The 19818-nt window shown below is 42.4% G+C and overlaps 1 protein-coding gene across 3 annotated transcripts in view; it reads right to left on the bottom strand.

Annotated features, from left to right (window-relative positions):
* The window catches only part of MRTFB (myocardin related transcription factor B), a 530378-nt gene that overhangs the window by 260682 nt on the left and 249878 nt on the right, over positions 1-19818 (bottom strand). For all 3 annotated transcript variants that reach the window (XM_053694678.1, XM_053694677.1, XM_053694679.1), the window contains one exon: positions 18819-19019. In XM_053694678.1, coding sequence (XP_053550653.1) covers positions 18819-18972 — 154 coding nt within the window. In that variant the 5' untranslated portion in view covers positions 18973-19019. The remainder of the gene's footprint in view (positions 1-18818; positions 19020-19818) is intronic.

Here is a 19818-nt window from a genome sequence, read left to right as displayed (position 1 = left end):
TATGCACACCTGATATAGGGTGTTGATGTCATTAGACCACACCCCTTCTCATTACAGAGATGCACATCCCCTAATATGCTTAATTGGTAGTAGGCTTTCGAGCCTATACAGCTTGGAGTAAGACAACATGCATAAAGAGGATGATGTGGTCAAAATACTCATTTGCCTAATAATTCTGCACACAGTGTATATATGTATATATACCTATATAATAACATAATTTTTTTATATATATATATATGTACTTTTTTAAAATCCTGTGAGTGCCCATACCTATGAGACTGAAATATATATATATATAGAGAGAGATATATATATATATATATATAGGTATAAATATATATTTGACCAAAAAAAATCATACATATATATATATAAATATGTATTTAAGAATACACAGAACATATTTTGCTATGTGAAAAACATTGGAATGTGAAATATTCATATTTTATGTCCGGTTAGCGCACTTGAGAAGACATTATCATGTTTGCGTGACTTTTTAGGTGTTAGCTTTTTTTCTACTTTTCACACTCGATTAAAGTCTATGGGCGAATAAGTTAACGCAGTTGTGATATTCTAAGTTTGGACTTTTTGAGCATGCTGGGTTAGCGATTATGCAAAACCGCTTTACTTTCAACTTGTAATACGTACGTTACTCGACGCACTCAAAAAGCTTACGTCTAGCAGAGTTAACACGTAAGTGGGAGTGATAAACAGAGGTTTTGCATTTGTTGTATAATTTACCTTTGAAAAGGTTAATGGGGTGGAATTATTTACCCATTTGTTTCTAATCATTGTATGTGACATTATTAAGGGATTAGGGACAAACATAAATGCACAAATCAGCCAATCACCGAGCAGCATGTGGGACGGTCAGAATTTAGCATCAGAGAAAGTAGAAAAACTACAATTTTTAGATTTAAATGACAGAAAAGGAAGGCAAAATAAATAATTATTGTACATTACAAAGTTGTTCTACTAAGCATTTTTTGGGGAATTACATTTTCAGTTAAATGCTGAATATACCGTGTGGTTTGAATGGGGTGTAGAATTTGTTGTCTCTCCCATTTCTCATGATAGAATTAAAGGATAGTGCTGGATATTAAGCTATATTTTTATGGTCTGGCCGGAACACAAATCTCTATTTTTAAACTCTGGATGACTTAATATTATTAGCAAAGTACATCTCACGCAGATCATAAAAACACATTTTTTTGGACTTTGATAAGAACTGGAATGTTTTTCAATCAAAACAAAGAAAGACTCAAGCCATATTGTATTCTTTCTTGTGTTTCATTCCCATAAACCACAAGCTTGTCACCCAGGAACAGGGGAATCACCTGTAATACTGTCTGGTTCGTACATCTGAGCAGTATTGTTAAAAGGAATGTGAAAGCCCATATTAAAGGTTCACGATTCAGATAGACAATGGAATTGTAAGAGATTTTTCAATTTACTTCTATTATCTAATTGGCTTTGTTCTCTTTTCTTCAAAAGCATACCTAGGTAGGCCCAGGAGCAGCAATGCACCACTTGGAGCTAGCTGCTGATTGGTGGTTACACACATATGCCTCATGTCATTGGCTCGCTAAGTGTGCTCAGCTAGCTCCTAGTTATGCATTGCTGCTCTGAAGCAGACTGTATCTATGTGTTTAACCCCATTTACAGTATTTATGTACAAAGTATTCAGGGGTGCGTCTGCTCTGCAGTATTTATTACAGAGTATTCAGGGGTGTGTCATTCTACAGTATTTATGTACAGAGTATTCAGGGGTGTGTTGTTCTACAGTATTTATGTACAGAGTATTCAGGGGTGTGTTGTTCTACAGTATTTATGTACAGAGTATTCAGGGGTGTGTTGTTCTACAGTATTTATGTACAAAGTATTCAGGAGTGCGTCTGATCTACAGTTTTTATATACAGAGTATTCAGGGGTGCGTCTGTTCTACAGTTTTTATATACAGAGTATTCAGGGGTGTGTTATTCTACAGTATTTATGTACAAAGTATTCAGGAGTGCGTCTGTTCTACAGTTTTTATATACAGAGTATTCAGGGGTGCGTCTGTTCTACAGTTTTTATATACAGAGTATTCAGGGGTGTGTTGTTCTACAGTATTTATGTACAAAGCATTCAGGAGTGCGTCTGTTCTACAGTATTTATGCACAGAATATTCAGGGGTGTGTCTGTTATTATTATTATTATCGGTTATTTGTAAAGTGCCAACAGATTCCGCAGCGCTATAAACAAAGGCGGAGTACAACAAAACAATTATAGGGATCAAATGGGTAGAGGGCCCTGCCAAGAGTTGCACTGTTGTAGTCAGCTCTTAAGAAGATGATCTACAAACAGCTGGACTCTTAGGCTTACATGCTAAGAGGGTTCAGGGGATTGCAGTGGAGGAGAGGAACTGGTATTAGGGAAGGTTAGCGTAGGTTGTATGTGTCCCTGAACAGTAGTGTCTTTAGGGAGCACTTGAAGCTTTTAAAACTAGAAGAGAGTCTTGTGGAGCGAGGCAAAGAGTTCCACAAGATGGGAGCCAGTCTGGAGAAGTCCTGTAAACGGGAGTGTGATGAGGTGACAAGAGAGGAGGAGAGTAGGAGGTCATGAGCAGAGCGAAGGGGACGGGAGGGAGAGTATCTGGAGACAAGGTCTGAGATATAGGAGGGAGCAGTGCAGTTGAGGGCTTTGTATGTCAGAATGAGAATTTTGTGTTTTATCCTAGAGGCAAGAGGAAGCCAGTGAAGGGCTTGGCAGAGAGGTGCAGCAGATGAAGAGCGACGTGTAAGGAAGATGAGTCTGGCAGAGGCATTCATTATGGATTGTAAAGGAGCTAGGCGGCAGGTGGGGAGACCAGAGAGGACAGAGTTGCAGTAATTGAGGCGGGAGAGAATGAGAGAGTGGATTAAAATCTTAGTTGTGTCTTGTGTAAGGAAGTGTCTAATTTTAGAGATGTTTTTAAGGTGGAAGCGGCAGGCTTTAGCCTATGACTGAATGTGAGGAGTGAAGGAAAGATCTGAGTCAAATGTGACCCCGAGACATTGGGCATGCGGGGTAGGGTTAATGGTAATGATGGAGTTGTTGACAGTTATAGAGAGATTGGGGGTGGAGAGTTTAGAAGAAGGGGGGAAAATAAGGAGCTCAGTTTTGGAGAGATTTAGCTTGAGGTAGTGAGAGGACATCCAGTTGGAGATGTGAGAAAGACAGTTAGTGACACTAGCAAGGAAGGAGAAAGGTCTGGTGCAGAGAAGTAGAATTGGGTGTAATCGGCATACAAATGATATTGTAGACAGTGGGACTTTATTAGGGAACCTAGTGATGACGTGTAGGTTGAGAAGAGAAGGGGACCGAGGACAGAGTCTTGCGGTACTCCGACAGAAAGTGGTGACGGGGCAGAGGAGGCCCCAGAGAAGGCTACACTAAAGGTACGGTTTGACAGGTAGGAAGAGAGCCACGAGAGGGCTGTGTCACATATGCTGAAGGATTAGAGGGTTTGGAGCAAAAGAAGGTGGTCAACAGTGTCAAAGGCTGCAGACAGATCAAGGAGGATAAGCAGAGAGAAGTGGCATTTTGATTTTGCTGTAAGTAGGTCGTTGGTAACTTTAACAATTGCTGTCTCTGTGGAGTGATGGGGACGAAATCCAGATTGCAATGGGTCAAGGAGGGAGTTTATTGTAAGGAAATGGGATAGGCGTGCATAAGCTAGTTTTTCAAGAAGCTTTGATGCAAGAGGGAGGAGGGAAATAGGGCGGTAGTTGGATGGGGAGGTAGGATCAAGGGAAGGTTTTTTGAGGATAGGCGTGACCAGTGCATGTTTCAGCGATGAGGGAAATATACCGGCGCTGAGGGAGAGGTTGAAAGTGTGTGTGAGTATAGGGGTAAGGGTGGCAGAGAGGGAGGGGAGTAGCTGTAGTAGTATTTATGTACAGACTATTCAGGAGTGTCTCTGTTCTGCAGTATATATATACAGAGTATTCAGGGGTGCATCTGTTCTACAGTATTTATATACAGAGTATTCAGGGGTGTGTCCTTCTACAGTATTTATGTACAGATTATTCAGGAGTGTGTCTGTTCTTCAGTATTTATTTACAGAGTATTCAGGGGTGTGTCGTTATACAGTATTTATTTACAGACTATTCAGGAGTGTCTCTGTTATGCAGTATTTATATACAGAGTATTCAGGAGTGCGTCTGTTCTACAGTATTTATATACAGAGTATTCAGGGGTGTGTCGTTCTACAGTATTTATGTACAGAATATTCAGGAGTGTGTCTGTTCTGCAGTATTTATATACAGAGTATTCAGGGGTGCGTCTGTTCTGCAGTATTTATTTACAGAGTATTCAGGGGTGTGTCGTTCTACAGTATTTATGTACAGACTATTCATAAGTGTGTCTGTTCTGCAGTATTTATGCATAGATTATTCAGGAGTGTCTCTGTTCTGCAGTATATATATATATATATATATATATATATATACATATACATACAGAGGATTCAGGGGTGTCTGTTCTACATTATTTATATACAGAGTATTCAAGGGTGTGTCCTTCTACAGTATTTATGTACAGATTATTCAGGACTGTGTCTCTGTTCTGCAGTATTTATGTACAGAGTATTCAGGGGTGCTTCTGTTCTGCAGTATGTATATACAGAGTATTCAGGACTGTGTCTGTTCTGCAGTATTTATATACAGAGTATTCAGAGGTGCGTCTGTTTTGCAGTATTTATATACAGAGTATTCAGGGGTGTGTCGTTCTACAGTATTTATGTACAGACTATTCAGGAGTGTCTCTGTTCTGCAGTATTTATATACAGAGTATTCAGGGGTTCATCTGTTCTACAGTATTTATATACAGAGTATTCAGGGGTGTGTCGTTCTACAGAATTTATGTACAGAGTATTCAGGGGTATGTCTGTTCTGCAGTATTTATATACAGAGTATTCAGGAGTGTCTCTGTTATGCAGTATTTATATACAGAGTATTCAGGGGTGCGTCTGTTCTACAGTATTTATATACAGAGTATTCAGGGGTGTGTCATTCTACAGTATTTATATACAGAGTATTCAGGGGTGCATCTGTTCTACAGTATTTATATACAGAGTATTCAGGAGTGTGATTGTTCTGCAGTATTTATATACAGAGTATTCAGGGGTGTGTCTGTTCTGCAGTATTTATTTACAGAGTATTCAGGGGTGTGTCGTTCTACAGTATTTATGTACAGACTATTCATAAGTGTGTCTGTTCTGCAGTATTTATGCATAGATTATTCAGGAGTGTCTCTGTTCTGCAGTATATATATATATATATATATATATATATATATATATATATATATATACATACAGAGGATTCGGGGGGTGTCTGTTCTACATTATTTATATACAGAGTATTCAAGGGTGTGTCCTTCTACAGTATTTATGTACAGATTATTCAGGACTGTGTCTCTGTTCTGCAGTATTTATGTACAGAGTATTCAGGGGTGCGTCTGTTCTGCAGTATGTATATACAGAGTATTCAGGAGTGTGTCTGTTCTGCAGTATTTATATACAGAGTGTTCAGGGGTGTGTCGTTCTACAGTATTTATGTACAGACTATTCAGGAGTGTCTCTGTTCTGCAGTATTTATATACAGAGTATTCAGGGGTACATCTGTTCTACAGTATTTATATACAGAGTATTCAGGGGTGTGTGTCGTTCTACAGTATTTATGTACAGAGTACTCAGGATTGTGTCTGTTCTGCAGTATTTATATACAGAGTATTCAGGGGTGCGTCTGTTCTGCAGTATTTATATACAGAGTATTCAGGGGTGCGTCTGTTCTGCAGTATTTATATACAGAGTATTCAGGGGTGTGTCGTTCTACAGTATTTATGTACAGACTATTCAGGAGTGTCTCTGTTCTGCAGTATATATATATACAGAGTATTCAGGGGTGCGTCTGTTCTACAGTATTTATATACAGAGTATTCAGGGGTGTGTCCTTCTACAGTATTTATGTACAGATTATTCAAGAGTGTGTCTGTTCTGCAGTATTTATGTACAGAGTATTCAGGACTGTGTCTCTGTTCTGCAGTATTTATGTACAGAGTATTCAGGAGTGTGTCTGTTCTGCAGTATTTATATACAGAGTATTCAGGGGTGCATCTGTTCTACAGTATTTATATACAGAGTATTCAGGGGTGTGTCGTTCTACAGTATTTATGTACAGAGTACTCAGGATTGTGTCTGTTCTGCAGTATTTATATACAGAGTATTCAGGGGTGCGTCTGTTCTGCAGTATTTATATACAGAGTATTCAGGGGTGTGTCGTTGTACAGTATTTATGTACAGACTATTCAGGAGTGTCTCTGTTCTGCAGTATTTATATACAGAGTATTCAGGGGTGTGTCGTTGTACAGTATTTATGTACAGACTATTCAGGAGTGTGTCTGTTCTGCAGTATATACATACAGAGTATTCAGGGGTGCGTCTGTTCTGCAGTATTTATATACAGAGTATTCAGGGGTGTGTCCTTCTACAGTATTTATGTACAGATTATTCAAGAGTGTGTCTGTTCTGCAGTATTTATGTACAGAGTATTCAGGACTGTGTCTCTGTTCTGCAGTATTTATGTACAGAGTATTCAGAAGTGTGTCTGTTCTGCAGTATTTATGTACAGAGTATTCATGGTGGTCTTCACTTTAGCCACACACCTAGGCCAGGTGAGAGACATGGTGGTGGTGTTGGCATCTTACTCTCCCCCTCCTGCTCCTATCAGTACCTATCTCCATTTCTATCTCTCTCCTTTTCTTCCTTTGAAGTCCACTGCATTCGCCTGTTCTCCCCCCCCTGGACCAACCTCCCAATTTCTTGACAACTTTGCTTCCTGGCTTCCTCACTTTCTCTACAAATATACCTATCCTAATTCTGGAGGACTTCAACATCCCTATTGACAACCCATCTGCCCCTGCTGCCTCTAAACTTTTCTCAGTCACTAACTCCTTTGGCCTCTCACAATCCACCCTATTCCCTACCCACTGCGATGGACACTCGATTGATCTGGTATTCTCCTATCTCTGCTCTCTCTCTTATGTTGCTTGTCACCCATTTCCCATCTCAGACCACCATCTGTTCACCTTTAATCTTAATATAGATGCTAACCTACTTCCTCCTCTCGCCCCCGCACCAGTAGAAATCTGCACATTGTGGACCCTCCCCAACTCTCCAATCTTATTCAAATACGCCTCCCCCACACTTCCACGATATCCTGCCCTGACCTTGCTATAATCCACTATAACTATACTCTCTCCGCTGCACTTGACACTCTCGCTCCGCCCCAACTTCGCAAATCCCCACGTCGTCAGCTCCAGCCCTGGCACTCCCAACAAACACGCCACCTACAAAAATGCTCCCGCACTGCTGAACGTGCCTGGAGGAAATCCCGCTCTGAACCTGATTTCATGCACTATAAGTTCATTCTTTACTCTTACACCTCTGCCCTTTGCTTAGCTAAGCAAACCTACTTCTCTTCTCTTATATCCACTCACTCTTCAAACCCTAAAAGACTCTTCTCCATTTTCAACTCTCTCCTCTACCCACCTGCACCACCCCCCTCATCTGCATTCAGTGCTCAAGATCTTGCTGACTATTTTTTCAATAAAACACTTGCCATCCGAAGAAACATCCCAACACAAACCTGCAATCTCCCAACTTCGCTTCCAGTCACCCCCTCTGCCACCCTCCTCCCAACCACTGAGAGTGAAGTGGCTTCCCTTTTGTCTTCCTCACACCTCACTACCTGCCCACTTGACCCTATTCCTTCCTGAGTCCTCCAACTCATTGCTCGACCCCCTGCAATCTGGCTTCCGTCCCCAACACTCAACAGAGACTGCCCTCACCAAGGTTACTAACGATCTCCTTTCTGCTAAAAACAAAGGCTACTACTTTATACTCATCTTACTTGACCTCTCTGCTGCCTTTGACACTGTTGACCATCCCATTCTCCTACGGACTCTCAGCTCTCTTGGGCTCTGTGACACTGCCCTCTCCTGGATTCACTCTTATCTCTCTAACAGATCCTTCTCCGTCACTTTTGCTGGTGACTCCTCCTTTCTATTGCCTCTGTCTGTTGGAGTACCTCAAGGCTCTGTCCTGGGTCCTCTACTCTTCTCTATTTACACTTCTTCACTGGGTAAACTTATCAACAGCTATGGCTTCAGCTATCACCTCTATGCTGATGATACCCAGATCTACCTTTCCACCCCTGCACTCTCTCCTTCTGTCAATTCTCAAATCAGTGACTGCTTATCTGGAATTTCCTCCTGGATGGCCTCTCACCAACTAAAAATAAACATGTCCAAGACCGGACTACTTCTAATTCCCCCCTCTAACTCTACCCCACCCTACCTGTCCTCACTCATAAACAAATATACTCCAGCCCGCCCCCTAAGATCCAACAATGACCTGCTCCTTGCATCTTTTACCATCACCTCCTCCCATGCTAGACTACAGGACTTCTCTCGTGCGGCACCAACCCTCTGGAACGCACTTCCTCGAGCTGTCAGACTTGCCCCTAACCTCTCCTCATTTAAACGTTCCCTACAGACCTTTCTGTTCAGGGAAGCTTATCATCTGACTTATTAACAAACTAACTTCACTTAACTAACAGTTACCCTCTATCTCCTCACTAATATCATTCTCACCCTTGCAGTCCCCACCTCCTGTTTCCCTTCCTCCTACCCCTCTAGATTGTACGTTCCCACGGGAATAGGGCCCTCAATTTTCCCTGTATGTGTCTGTAAAATGTTGTATTTTATCATATTGTTTCTCCATTGTACTGTTATCTTTGTACCCACGGGCAGCGCTGCGGAATCTGTTGGCACTTTATAAATAAAGAATAATAATATTCAGGGGTGTGTCGTTCTACAGTATTTATGTACAGAGTATTCAGGGGTGTGTCTGTTCTGCAGTATTTATGTACAGAGTATTCAGGACTGTGCCTGTTCTACAGTATTTATGTACAGAGTATTCAGGGGTGTGTTTTTCTACAGTATTTATGTACAGAGTATTCAGGAGTGTGTCTGTTCTACAGTATTTATGTACAGAGTATTCAGGGGTGTGTTGTTCTACAGTATTTATGTACAGAGTATTCAGGACTGTGTCTGTTCTACAGTATTTATGTACAGAGTATTCAGGAGTGTGTCTGTTCTGCAGTATTTATGTACAGAGTATTCAGGAGTGGGTCTGTTCTGCAGTATATATGTACAGAGTATTCAGGAGTGTGTCTGTTCTGCAGTATTTATGTACAGAGTATTCAGGGGTGCGTTTGTTCTGCAGTATTTATGTACAGAGTATTCAGGAGTGCGTCTGATCTGCAGTATTTATGTACAGAGTATTCAGGGGTGTGTCTGTTCTACAGTATTTATGTACAGAGTATTCAGCAGTGTGTCTGTTCTGCAGTATTTATGTACAGAGTATTCAGGAGTGTGTCTATTCTGCAGTATTTATGTACAGAGTATTCAGGAGTGTATCTGTTCTACAGTATTTATGTACAGAGTATTCAGGGATGCGTCTGTTCTGCAGTATTTATGTACAGAGTATTCAGGGATGCATCTGTTCTGCAGTATTTATGTACAGAGTATTCAGGGGTGTGTCTGTTCTGCAGTATTTATGTACAGAGTATTCAGGGGTGCGTTTGTTCTACAGTATTTATATACAGAGTATTCAGGAGTGTGTCTGTTCTGCAGTATTTATATACAAATTATTCAGGGGTGTGTCTGTTCTGCAGTATTTATGTACAGAGTATTCAGGAGTACGTCTGATCTACAGTACTTATGTACAGAGTATTCAGGATTGTGTCTGTTCTACAGTAATTATGCACAGAGTATTCAGGAGTGCGTCTGTTCTGCAGTATTTATATACAGAGTATTCAGGAGTGTGTCTGTTCTGCAGTATTTATGTACAGAGTATTCAGGAGTGCGTCTGTTCTGCAGTATTTATATACAGAGTATGCAGGAGTGTGTCTGTTCTGCAGTATTTATATACAAATTATTCAGGGATGTGTCTGTTCTGCAGTATTTATGTACAGAGTATTCAGGAGTGCGTCTGATCTACAGTACTTATGTACAGAGTATTCAGGAGTGTGTCTGTTCGGCAGTATTTATGTACAGAGTATTCAGGGGTGTGTCTGTTCTGCAGTATTTATGTACAGAGTATTCAGTAGTGTGTCTGTTCTACAGTATTTATGTGCAGAGTATTCAAGGGTGTGTCTGTTCTGCAGTGTTTATGTACAGAGTATTCAGGAGTGTGTCTGTTCTACAGTATTTATGTGCAGAGTATTCAGGTTTGTGTGTCTGTTCTGCAGTATTTATGTACAGAGTATTCAGGAGTGTGTTTGTTCTGCAGTATTTATGTGCAGAGTATTCAGGGGTGTGTCTGTTCTGAAATATTTATGTACAGAGTATTCAGGAGTGTGTCTGTTCTACAGTATTTATGTACAGAGTATTCAGGAGTGTGTCTGTTCTGCAGTATTTATGAACAGAGTATTCAGGAGTGTGTTTGTTCTGCAGTATTTATGTGCAGAGTATTCAGGGGTGCGTCTGTTCTGCAGTATTTATGCACAGATTATTCAGGAGTGTGTCTGTTCTGCAGTATTTATGTACAGAGTATTCAGGGGTGTGTCTGATCTGCAGTATTTATGTACAGAGTATTCAGGGGTGTGTCTGTTCTATAGTATTTATGTACAGAGTATTCAGGGGTGTGTCTGTTTTGCAGTATTTAAGTTCAGAGTATTCAGGAGTGTGTTTGTTCTACAGTATGTGTGATACAGAAACACTATATGTACAGCATGAAGATAGAGCTTACGTGTTCTATTATTTGTACTATATGTATTTCAATTTTCCTTTTTTTGTAGATATTATTTGTCTTGAAGAAGGCCCAAACAGGGGCCGAAACATCGACTATGACTATCAAATTGAAAACTTGATGTATTGTAAATAAAAAGTACTTGTTGGCCCTTCTGATCAAAACGTTTATATATATACATACACAGAATACTTTTGTCCTGGACGTATATGTAAAGACGATTCAGAATTTGGAATATTCTGTAGCATATAAATTAAGCTTCAGTTAGATTTCGAGTATCACGTAAATTTTCTTGCAGTGCTATAATCTTTATAGGGAACAAAAATAACACCTAATGCGGCTGCCTTAAACATGTTGTGTCCCTGCTCTGTGATGAATCTTTTTCCCTTAAACACAGATTATAAACATATTCAAATTTATTAAAACTAAAGCAGGATGAAAGGGACATTCTGTAAACGTGTGACACATTGGTCTCGATTTATCAAGCCCTTCGCCTCTCTGTAACTGCAGTGTGTGTGCACCCTCACACACTCTAACACACACACACACACACTTACACCCTCACACACACATTCGCATGCACTCACACACTCGCAACCTCACACACACACTTGCATGCACTCACACACTCGCAACCTCACACACACACTTGCATGCACTCACACACTCGCACCCTCTAACACACACACACACACACTTGCATGCACTCACACACTCGCACCCTCTAACACACAAACACACTTGCATGCACTCACACATTCGCACCCTCACACACACTCTAACACACACACACACTTGCAGGCACTCACACACTTGCACCCTCACACACACTCTAAAACACACACACACTTGCATGTACTCACACATTCGCACCCACATACACACTCTAACACACACATTTGCATGCACTCACACACGCTCACACCCTCATACCCTCACAAACACCCTCAAAAACTTGCATGCATTCACACACTCTCACACGCTCACACACTCGCACCCTCACACACTCGCTAACACACACACTTGCATGCACTCACACATTCACACCCACACACACATTCTAACACACACATTTGCATGCACTCACACACGCTCACACCCTCACAAACACCCTCAAAAACCTGCATGCATTCACACACTCTCACACACTTGCACCCTCACACACTCGCTAACACACACACTCTCACACACTTGCACCCTCACACACTCGCTAACACACACACTCGCATGGATTCACACACTCGCACCCTCACACACACTCGCATGTTTTGATGAGAGTAGTAAAATTTAGGAACCCAGACAATTTGGTTTTAGGAATACAATTAAAAAAAGAGATCTACAGCACTCAAATTATATTTCTGTATATTCAATAGTACTGGTAACTATCTGCATGTTTGTTATAGAATACAAATTAACACTAGAAACATACGACAGACAATAATGCCTGAACCGCTTGTCATGTGCATTGTAATAATGTTTTCTATCATCACATACAAAAGAAAAAGCATTTGGGAAAGATGCTGTCTGGATTTAAATACATAAAATTCTATGTTCATTAATCAGAGTAATTGGTGCTGCGGTTTGTTCCTTTTCAATCATCCTACGCTAAATGTAAAGCGAGAAAACAAAGGTTGCTTAACTGAAACTTTGTGAAACACAATAATTAATACAGGATTAGTAAAAGCAATATAGGAGCATGTACCGCTTCATCGTATAAGTTTAGTTCAGAGCCGTTTATTACATCCTTACCCTCTGGGTTGTGCAGACATCTGAGTAAGGTAAAATGTATTACAGGTTTTTAAATGGATGTTCTTGTGCTGAATAAAACATTTGCTTTATGTATGTGTAGGCTTGTCTGTCCTTGTACATAATCTAACCCTTTCTGCCCTTATACATAATCTAACCTTTTCTGTCCTTATACATAATCTATCCCTTTCTGTCCTTATACATAATATAAGAGAAGCTTTTACAACCATTTCTGTTATGACTGCACATGCGGTATGTAAATAATTTCAGTTACAAATGATTGCATTTTTCCGCAAAACTGTGGCATGAAATATACCAAAATGGGCCTAGATCAATATATTTGGTTGTCTACTAAAGAAAAAAATATATAGTGTTAATAGGTAAATAAAAAAAAAAACAAGGGGCGATTCATCAAGCTCCGTAGTTCAGCAGTTAAGAAGCAGCGGTCTTAAGACCGCTACTCCTTAACTCGTCCACCGCCTCTGAGGCGGCGGACAGCAATCCGCCCGATCGCATACGATCGGGTTGATTGACACTTCCTGCTAGCGGCCTATTAGCTGCGAATTTGCAGGGGGCAGCATTGCACAAGCAGTTCACCAGAACTGCTTGTGCAATGTTAAATGCTATAGCGTATCATGTCCGCCTGGGTATGATAAATCTACCCCCATGGTTCTATTTCTGTTTAAATGGAGTAATAGCAAAAATGCTAAAAATTCTTTGGTACTTTGGGCAAGTTTTTCTCTAACATATCGGGTCCTTAAGGGAAAAAAATTATAATTTCAACGCTGCTCTTTTTTAACAGAGCTCACCCATAGATTTCTAGAGCGCAGGAGATGATTGAACATAATAAATACATTTCAACAAAAGCTATAGCTGCACATAAATAGCTTCCTCTGCACAACATAGTACCATAAAAATATACAATAAAATCACATTCAATAGAACCAGTCCTCATATCCCACTATAAACGGCAAGGAACTCTGTGCAGAAAATGATGCACTTGTGAGGTTGCGTGATCAGTAAACATCTTCCAATGAAAACATATCACAGTTTTCATAAACAGCAAGTAATTAAAAAGAAACATGATTGTGCAAGCTGGAGAACATTTAATTATAGGATGAATGTGCTTTATTTTTCTCTTCTTAAAAATGTTAGCAACAAATTAGCAGCAACAGCGGAGAGATTTAACACTTTAGCTACCAGAAAGGGATGCAAAACATTACTATGCAGTGCATGATAGCCTTCTAAGGCCAATAACATAAATTATGCTTACCTGATAATTTCATTTTCTTCTGATGGAAAGAGTCCACAGCTGCATTCATTACGTTTGGGAAATAAGAACCTGGCTACCAGGAGGAGGCAAAGACAACCCAGCCAAAGGCTTAAATACTCCTCCCACTCCCCTCATCCCCCAGTCATTCTGCCGAGGAACAAGGGGCAGTAGAAGAAATATCAGGGTGAAAGGTGCCAGAAGAATAATAAGGACGCCCAACATAAAATGATGGGTGGGGAGCTGTGGACTCTTTCCATCAGAAGAAATTCAGGTAAGCATAATTTATGTTTTTCTTCTTAAATGGAAAGAGTCCACAGCTGCATTCATTACTTTTGGGAAAACAATACCCAAGCTATAGAGGACACTGAATGCCAAGACGGGATGGTACAATAGGCGGCCCATACTGAGGGGACCAGGCCTGAACCTCAACCCAATAAAAAATCCCGCTTGGTCCGAAGTCGAGAAAAAAAATTCAAAGGAAAAGCCCCAGTGACACTGACTCGCAGCCAGTCCAGAGCAAAATTAGAGACCGCAAACCGGACTCGACTGAGCCAATAGTACACCAAGAGACACCGTTGCCTAACAGACGGTCCCCCACCACTCACCCCTCACAAATGAAGGGTAAACCAGCCGAAAACCCCAAAGGGAACAAGGCTAAGTAGGACCGAGGAAACTGAAAAGTCCCTCAATGCAAAAAACAGCACCTCCAAGAGTGTGCCCAGTAGTCAGAGACCCAAATGAACCCAAACAGGGAAGGAGGCCACGCCTATACCAGGCAAAACCCGGGATAATACCGGGCACAGAGACTGAAAAAAACATCTCTCCAATATCCTGCAAGCATGGAACACAACTAAAGAGGCAAAGTCCTCCCAGCACGTGCCCATAGAATACCCAAGTATTCGACAATGAAAGAACATGTAAGACCCAGGCGAAACCCCAAGTTTGAGAACACAGAGGGAGCTAAAACATGAATGTTCTTGTAACGCGCGGCTAATCCCCCTTAAGGGACTCAAGGCGCTGCTCATCTTTTCAACCTCGAAAGGTAGACGACAGAGTAGACCTCGCCGGGGATCGAACTTGCAACCCTCGGTTTGCTACAGTGCAGAGTAGCCACAGTGCATTAGGACGCTGAGCTAGCTGTCCAGCTAGCTGCAAGGAAGAAGAAGAAGCAGTCATCAAGAATCAGACCACACAAAACTGCCCCCGACAGAGGGAACACAAAGCCTCCATTGAGCCCCCCCGAGAAGGAGAATTACCCTCAGAACCAGAAGGAAGACAAAACCGTCTCCTGTCAAAGGAGCAAGGAGAATGGAAAAACCCATCTCCTCGCAGACTGAGCTATCAGAATAGACACAGCAAGCTCATACATCCCAAAGGATACCGTGACCCATAGACCACTCAGGCATCCTAACTTGCAGACCCTGCTGGGCAACCAATACAATTGAACAAAGATCCCGAAACTGATACAGGAACGAGTGTAAAGATGGCAAAGCCATCCCCCCAGAGTACAAGTACAACCCAACTCTGAAAACAGACAAGGCCATAGACCCAAGGATCTATCAAAACAAGGCTCCACAGTCTGACATGGAACCAGCAATATTCCAGGTGGAACCAAGTCCACCTTCCACTTCCCGACCAGGAGAAGCCCCTAGTAAGGACTCCATCTCCCGAGAAGCGAATATCCCTTAAAGAAAAAGGGAAGAGGCCAGAAGGGCAATAATCGTCCTCAAGGCCCGAAGCCACCGGCTAAACTGGAAGAACCCCCCCAGATGTCCTAGAAAGGACACCCTCACAAGTAGTTCGCCCAACAGAGGCACAGCCAACCCATTTGCCTGCAGAGAATCCAAGGGTACCCTTGCAAACTAACAGGGGAATGCAACCCTGAGGCACACCAGAAGACCAGAATCTAGCGCTAGCAGCTGGGTAGGAACCCACCATTCTTGAGGCGCAAACCACCCAGCTAACTCCAGATGATATGGGTTACTCTGTGTCAAGGAGTAATAAATTCTCTGATAGACTGGAGCAAGGACATAGCCCTAGTTCCCACCACTGTGGAACATCCCGACCAGCCCTGAGATCCAAACAACCCAAAGCTTGGACAGGAGCTAAGCCCCCGAAAAAGGAAGACTCAGGAAGAAAAAACAGGTCCAGGTACCTAATAGTTCAGGCAACTATACCCTGGAACTAAACACCCCCCGACTGGCCAAAAAGCCAGACAAAAGGAATGGAGCATATCCAGAAAATCCGGACAGCACAGAGAACTCAAAAGATCCGATGATCAAATGAAGGAACCACCCCTAAATAAAGTCCAACTCTCCAAGGAGCAAGGCTAGACGTCAAATGAAGAGACTTCACAAGGCCACAGGACAACAGAAGGGATACCTCGAAGTTCCCAAAACCCTACTAGCAGGGCTAGTCTCCCCATCACCTCCACACAGGCAGAGGACACAGGGGAGAGAAAAGGAGATCTAACCCACCCGGGACAATGGAAGAAGACTCAAGGTCTCATAACTCAGACAGACCTTACACGGCCTAGAGTAAGAGCCATATCTAGATACACTAGAAACAGCTGACACGCACCCCTTTAAAGGTGCCAAAAGCTGCAATAGGTTTCAAAATACAAAACCTTCCGCAAGCTGGACAGCTATCCATACAAGCTGTTGGATCAAGCCCCATAGGACCATCCAGGAGCCTAAAAACTGAAGGCTAAATCACTCAACCAGTGGCAACGGGGCACTACGCCCACCAGCGCCCCCCCCCCCCCCACACACACACAGAGGAGGAACTCTAGGTTCTGATGAAATCAGATGTCAGATAAAGTGACGCAGCGGAACACTCCCCTGCTTGGTCATCCATGACTGAAGGCTATAAGGACTGCAACAATCCTTTCCCGCTTCGTGAACCCACAGGTCCTCTCGAATGCTTAGTTGAACATAAAAAACAATGATAACTTGAGCACTCAGCGCTACTACTGATCCAGCAGAAAATGTGCCATGGGTCTGAACAGCCACAAAACCAAACAAACCCGACAGGACCAGCCTGTACTCAGGGTCCAAACCGGCAAGCCGCATAAATTCTCCCTCATAGGGGAAAAAAGGAAAACAGACATTATTAAACTTAGGACTAACATGTCCAAACAACTTCCAAAGAAGTAACAAAGAGTATCGATCCCAGATGGTTCCTGAAGGCAACCCTAAGGTTAACGCCCAAAAGACAAAGGCCTGCCCGCAGGACCAGCCAAACGGAGCCCTATCTTACAAAAAACTGGGAAAGATCTCAAACGAATGACAAAAAGGAGATAACCCCACATGTCTAATGAGGTGCAACATTCGCATTATCAGACTGAAAGTCCCCATATCTGTTAACGATAGGGTCGTTCAATAACTGAAAAAGATGTCTAAGCAACACACTAAGGCGCGCAATCCTGTAACGAAAGGCACAACACTCCGGAAGAGCTACACACGCGGGGAACTGTAGAAGCCCACCCCAAGGTGGAAGACCTGGGACAATAGGGCACAAGCACAATCTCAAATGAACATCTGGACTCTGCAGACGGACTATCGCTAACAATATCTGGAAGCGAAAACGTGCTGCAACCTCCGGGGGGAACACGCCACCCCGCATGGAGGAACCAAAAACTGGGTTACCCGGATGTGTAGAAGTATGAATTGGTAGGGAACTCGCCTCTTGGAGGATGGGGCCCAAAGAGACGGATGGCTCAGCAGTCCCCTGATTCCCGAGCCCGAGGAACCAGGCGCTCTCATATGGCATACGGAACAAAACTGGTCGACAAGTGTCAATGAGGCCAATCCGGAGTCATCACCGGACACAGAATCTGAATCTGAAATTAAAATAGTCTCGGTATCAGAATCCTCCTTAACTGAATCTGAAATGAGCACAGTCTCAGCATCAGAATCCTCCATAACTGGATAGAGGAAATATCAATATGGACTAAAGTATTAAGCAAAAACGGCACCTGACACCCACAATGGCTGGGGCACTCACCACCTCCTATGACCAGACCCCTGCAGACTAGAATATCTCTTTCACCACATGGTCAGGAATGCGGAAATGGGGAACGGAGCGTAACCACGCCCGAACACAAGGAGAACCGTACAGTCCAAAAAAGCGTGCCCAACCAAAAGGCCGCGTCACTTGCAAAGGCCTCAAAGTTCCAACCACGAGCCCATAAACATCACACATAAGCATGTTGAATCACATAACAAACATGATTATAAACCCCCCAGTTCAATAACCCCCCTCAGGAGATATTAACCCTCGATTCCAAGATACTAACAGAGACTCACTGAGACCCTTATGCCATATAGTTAGACCCGCAAAGGTGTGGAAGCCTCTCATGAAAACATTCACATTACAGTACATTGACGATAAAGTAAAATGAAACAATCTTACCAGAATCTATGCCGTGGAACAGGAAAACGGCCTTTCAAGTGTAACGAATAGTGGCATCGCCTCCGCCATGGACTTGAGAGAAGAAAGCAGGCAGCAGAGCGAAGTTCGACAACGCCGATTGCTTGAGGAGCCGTTAATATGAGTCGGGATGGTTTCGCAGAAAGACTCTCTCTGCATCTCCGGGCTCTAACTTTCATCCTAGCCCTCACTGGGAGAACCAAAAGGACTACTTAAAACTCCTGTCCCATGCCGAAGAGTACTACCCTCCATAAGAGACAAAAAGCAAAAATTAAAAATTCTGACACTTCTCTGCCATCCTCCTGGGACGAAAGGCAAACAATGACTGGGGGATGAGGGGAGTGGGAGGAGTATTTAAGCCTTTGACTGGGTTGTATTTGCCTCCTCCTGGTGGCCAGGTTCTTATTTCCCAAATGTAATGAATACAGCTGTGGAGTCTTTCCATTTAAGAAGAAAAAGGGGTTAATCGTTTCCTTAAAGGGTTTACTGTTTTCATGTACACAGTGCACCTTGGAGCAGACAACTTACCGTTCTTACGTTCCTTAAGAGGAGGTAATTGCTGCACAGACTGAAGAGACAATTCCTGGAAATCGTGAGCGACAGCTTCACTATGAGGACTTGGAACCAGCTGATGCAATGTGACAGGATCCCCCTCCATAGTCTGAGCAATTAGATGGTCCATTGTGATACAAGAAGAGGTAAAGCTGGTGTCACTTTTGTACAATGTGGCTAAAAAGAAAAAAACACATTTATATTAACAGAATTCAAGAACCACTGACTTAGATCAGTTTTATCAGCATATTCACTAACAAGCTCTAAGGACAGCACTTGCTTGTGTACATGGGGGGTGCAAAATATAAATAAAATGTCCGACACAAAACAATTGCAGCGGCAGCACATGCAGCAGCAGCAGAGAGTTGCTTGTTACACACGAGTGGCGCATCATTTCACATATGGTGGCTCACTGGTATCTGCAACTGTTGGTGCTTATGCTGACATATAAGAGAATATACCAGATGGGTATTTGCCCACTCTTGCTCCCCACCTTCCGGTCCCCCGTGGCTGAGTAACATCCCTTATCAAGCGGTTCTTTGTATATATTTGTACTAACTAGTTTAACAGAAGACTGACGGCTGCCAAGTCTGCCTAAGATAAGATCTGTGTCACACCTATACAAGCAACCAAAGCACACCTAGAAGACTGTGACTTTCATACACCTTCACCTGGAGATCAGCGTGTAAAAAATATTTTATTGTAACACATTTTCTACTCACCCAAAAATGCCAGCAGCATAAACAGAGCTGTGCACATAATATACCACTCGCTAAGTCCATAGTTAAAGGGACAGTCTACACCAGAATTTTTATTGTTTTAAAAGATAGATAATCCCTTTATTACCCATTCCCCAGTTTTGCATAACCAACACAGTTATAATAATATACTTTTAACCTCTGTGATTATCTTGTATCTAAGCCTCTGCAAACTGCCCCTTTATTTCAGTTCTTTTGACAGACTTACAGTTTAGCCA

The sequence above is a fragment of the Bombina bombina genome, chromosome 11 (genome assembly GCF_027579735.1).
Source record: "Bombina bombina isolate aBomBom1 chromosome 11, aBomBom1.pri, whole genome shotgun sequence".
NCBI lineage: Eukaryota > Metazoa > Chordata > Amphibia > Anura > Bombinatoridae > Bombina > Bombina bombina.
This window is presented reverse-complemented; position numbering and strand designations above follow the sequence as displayed.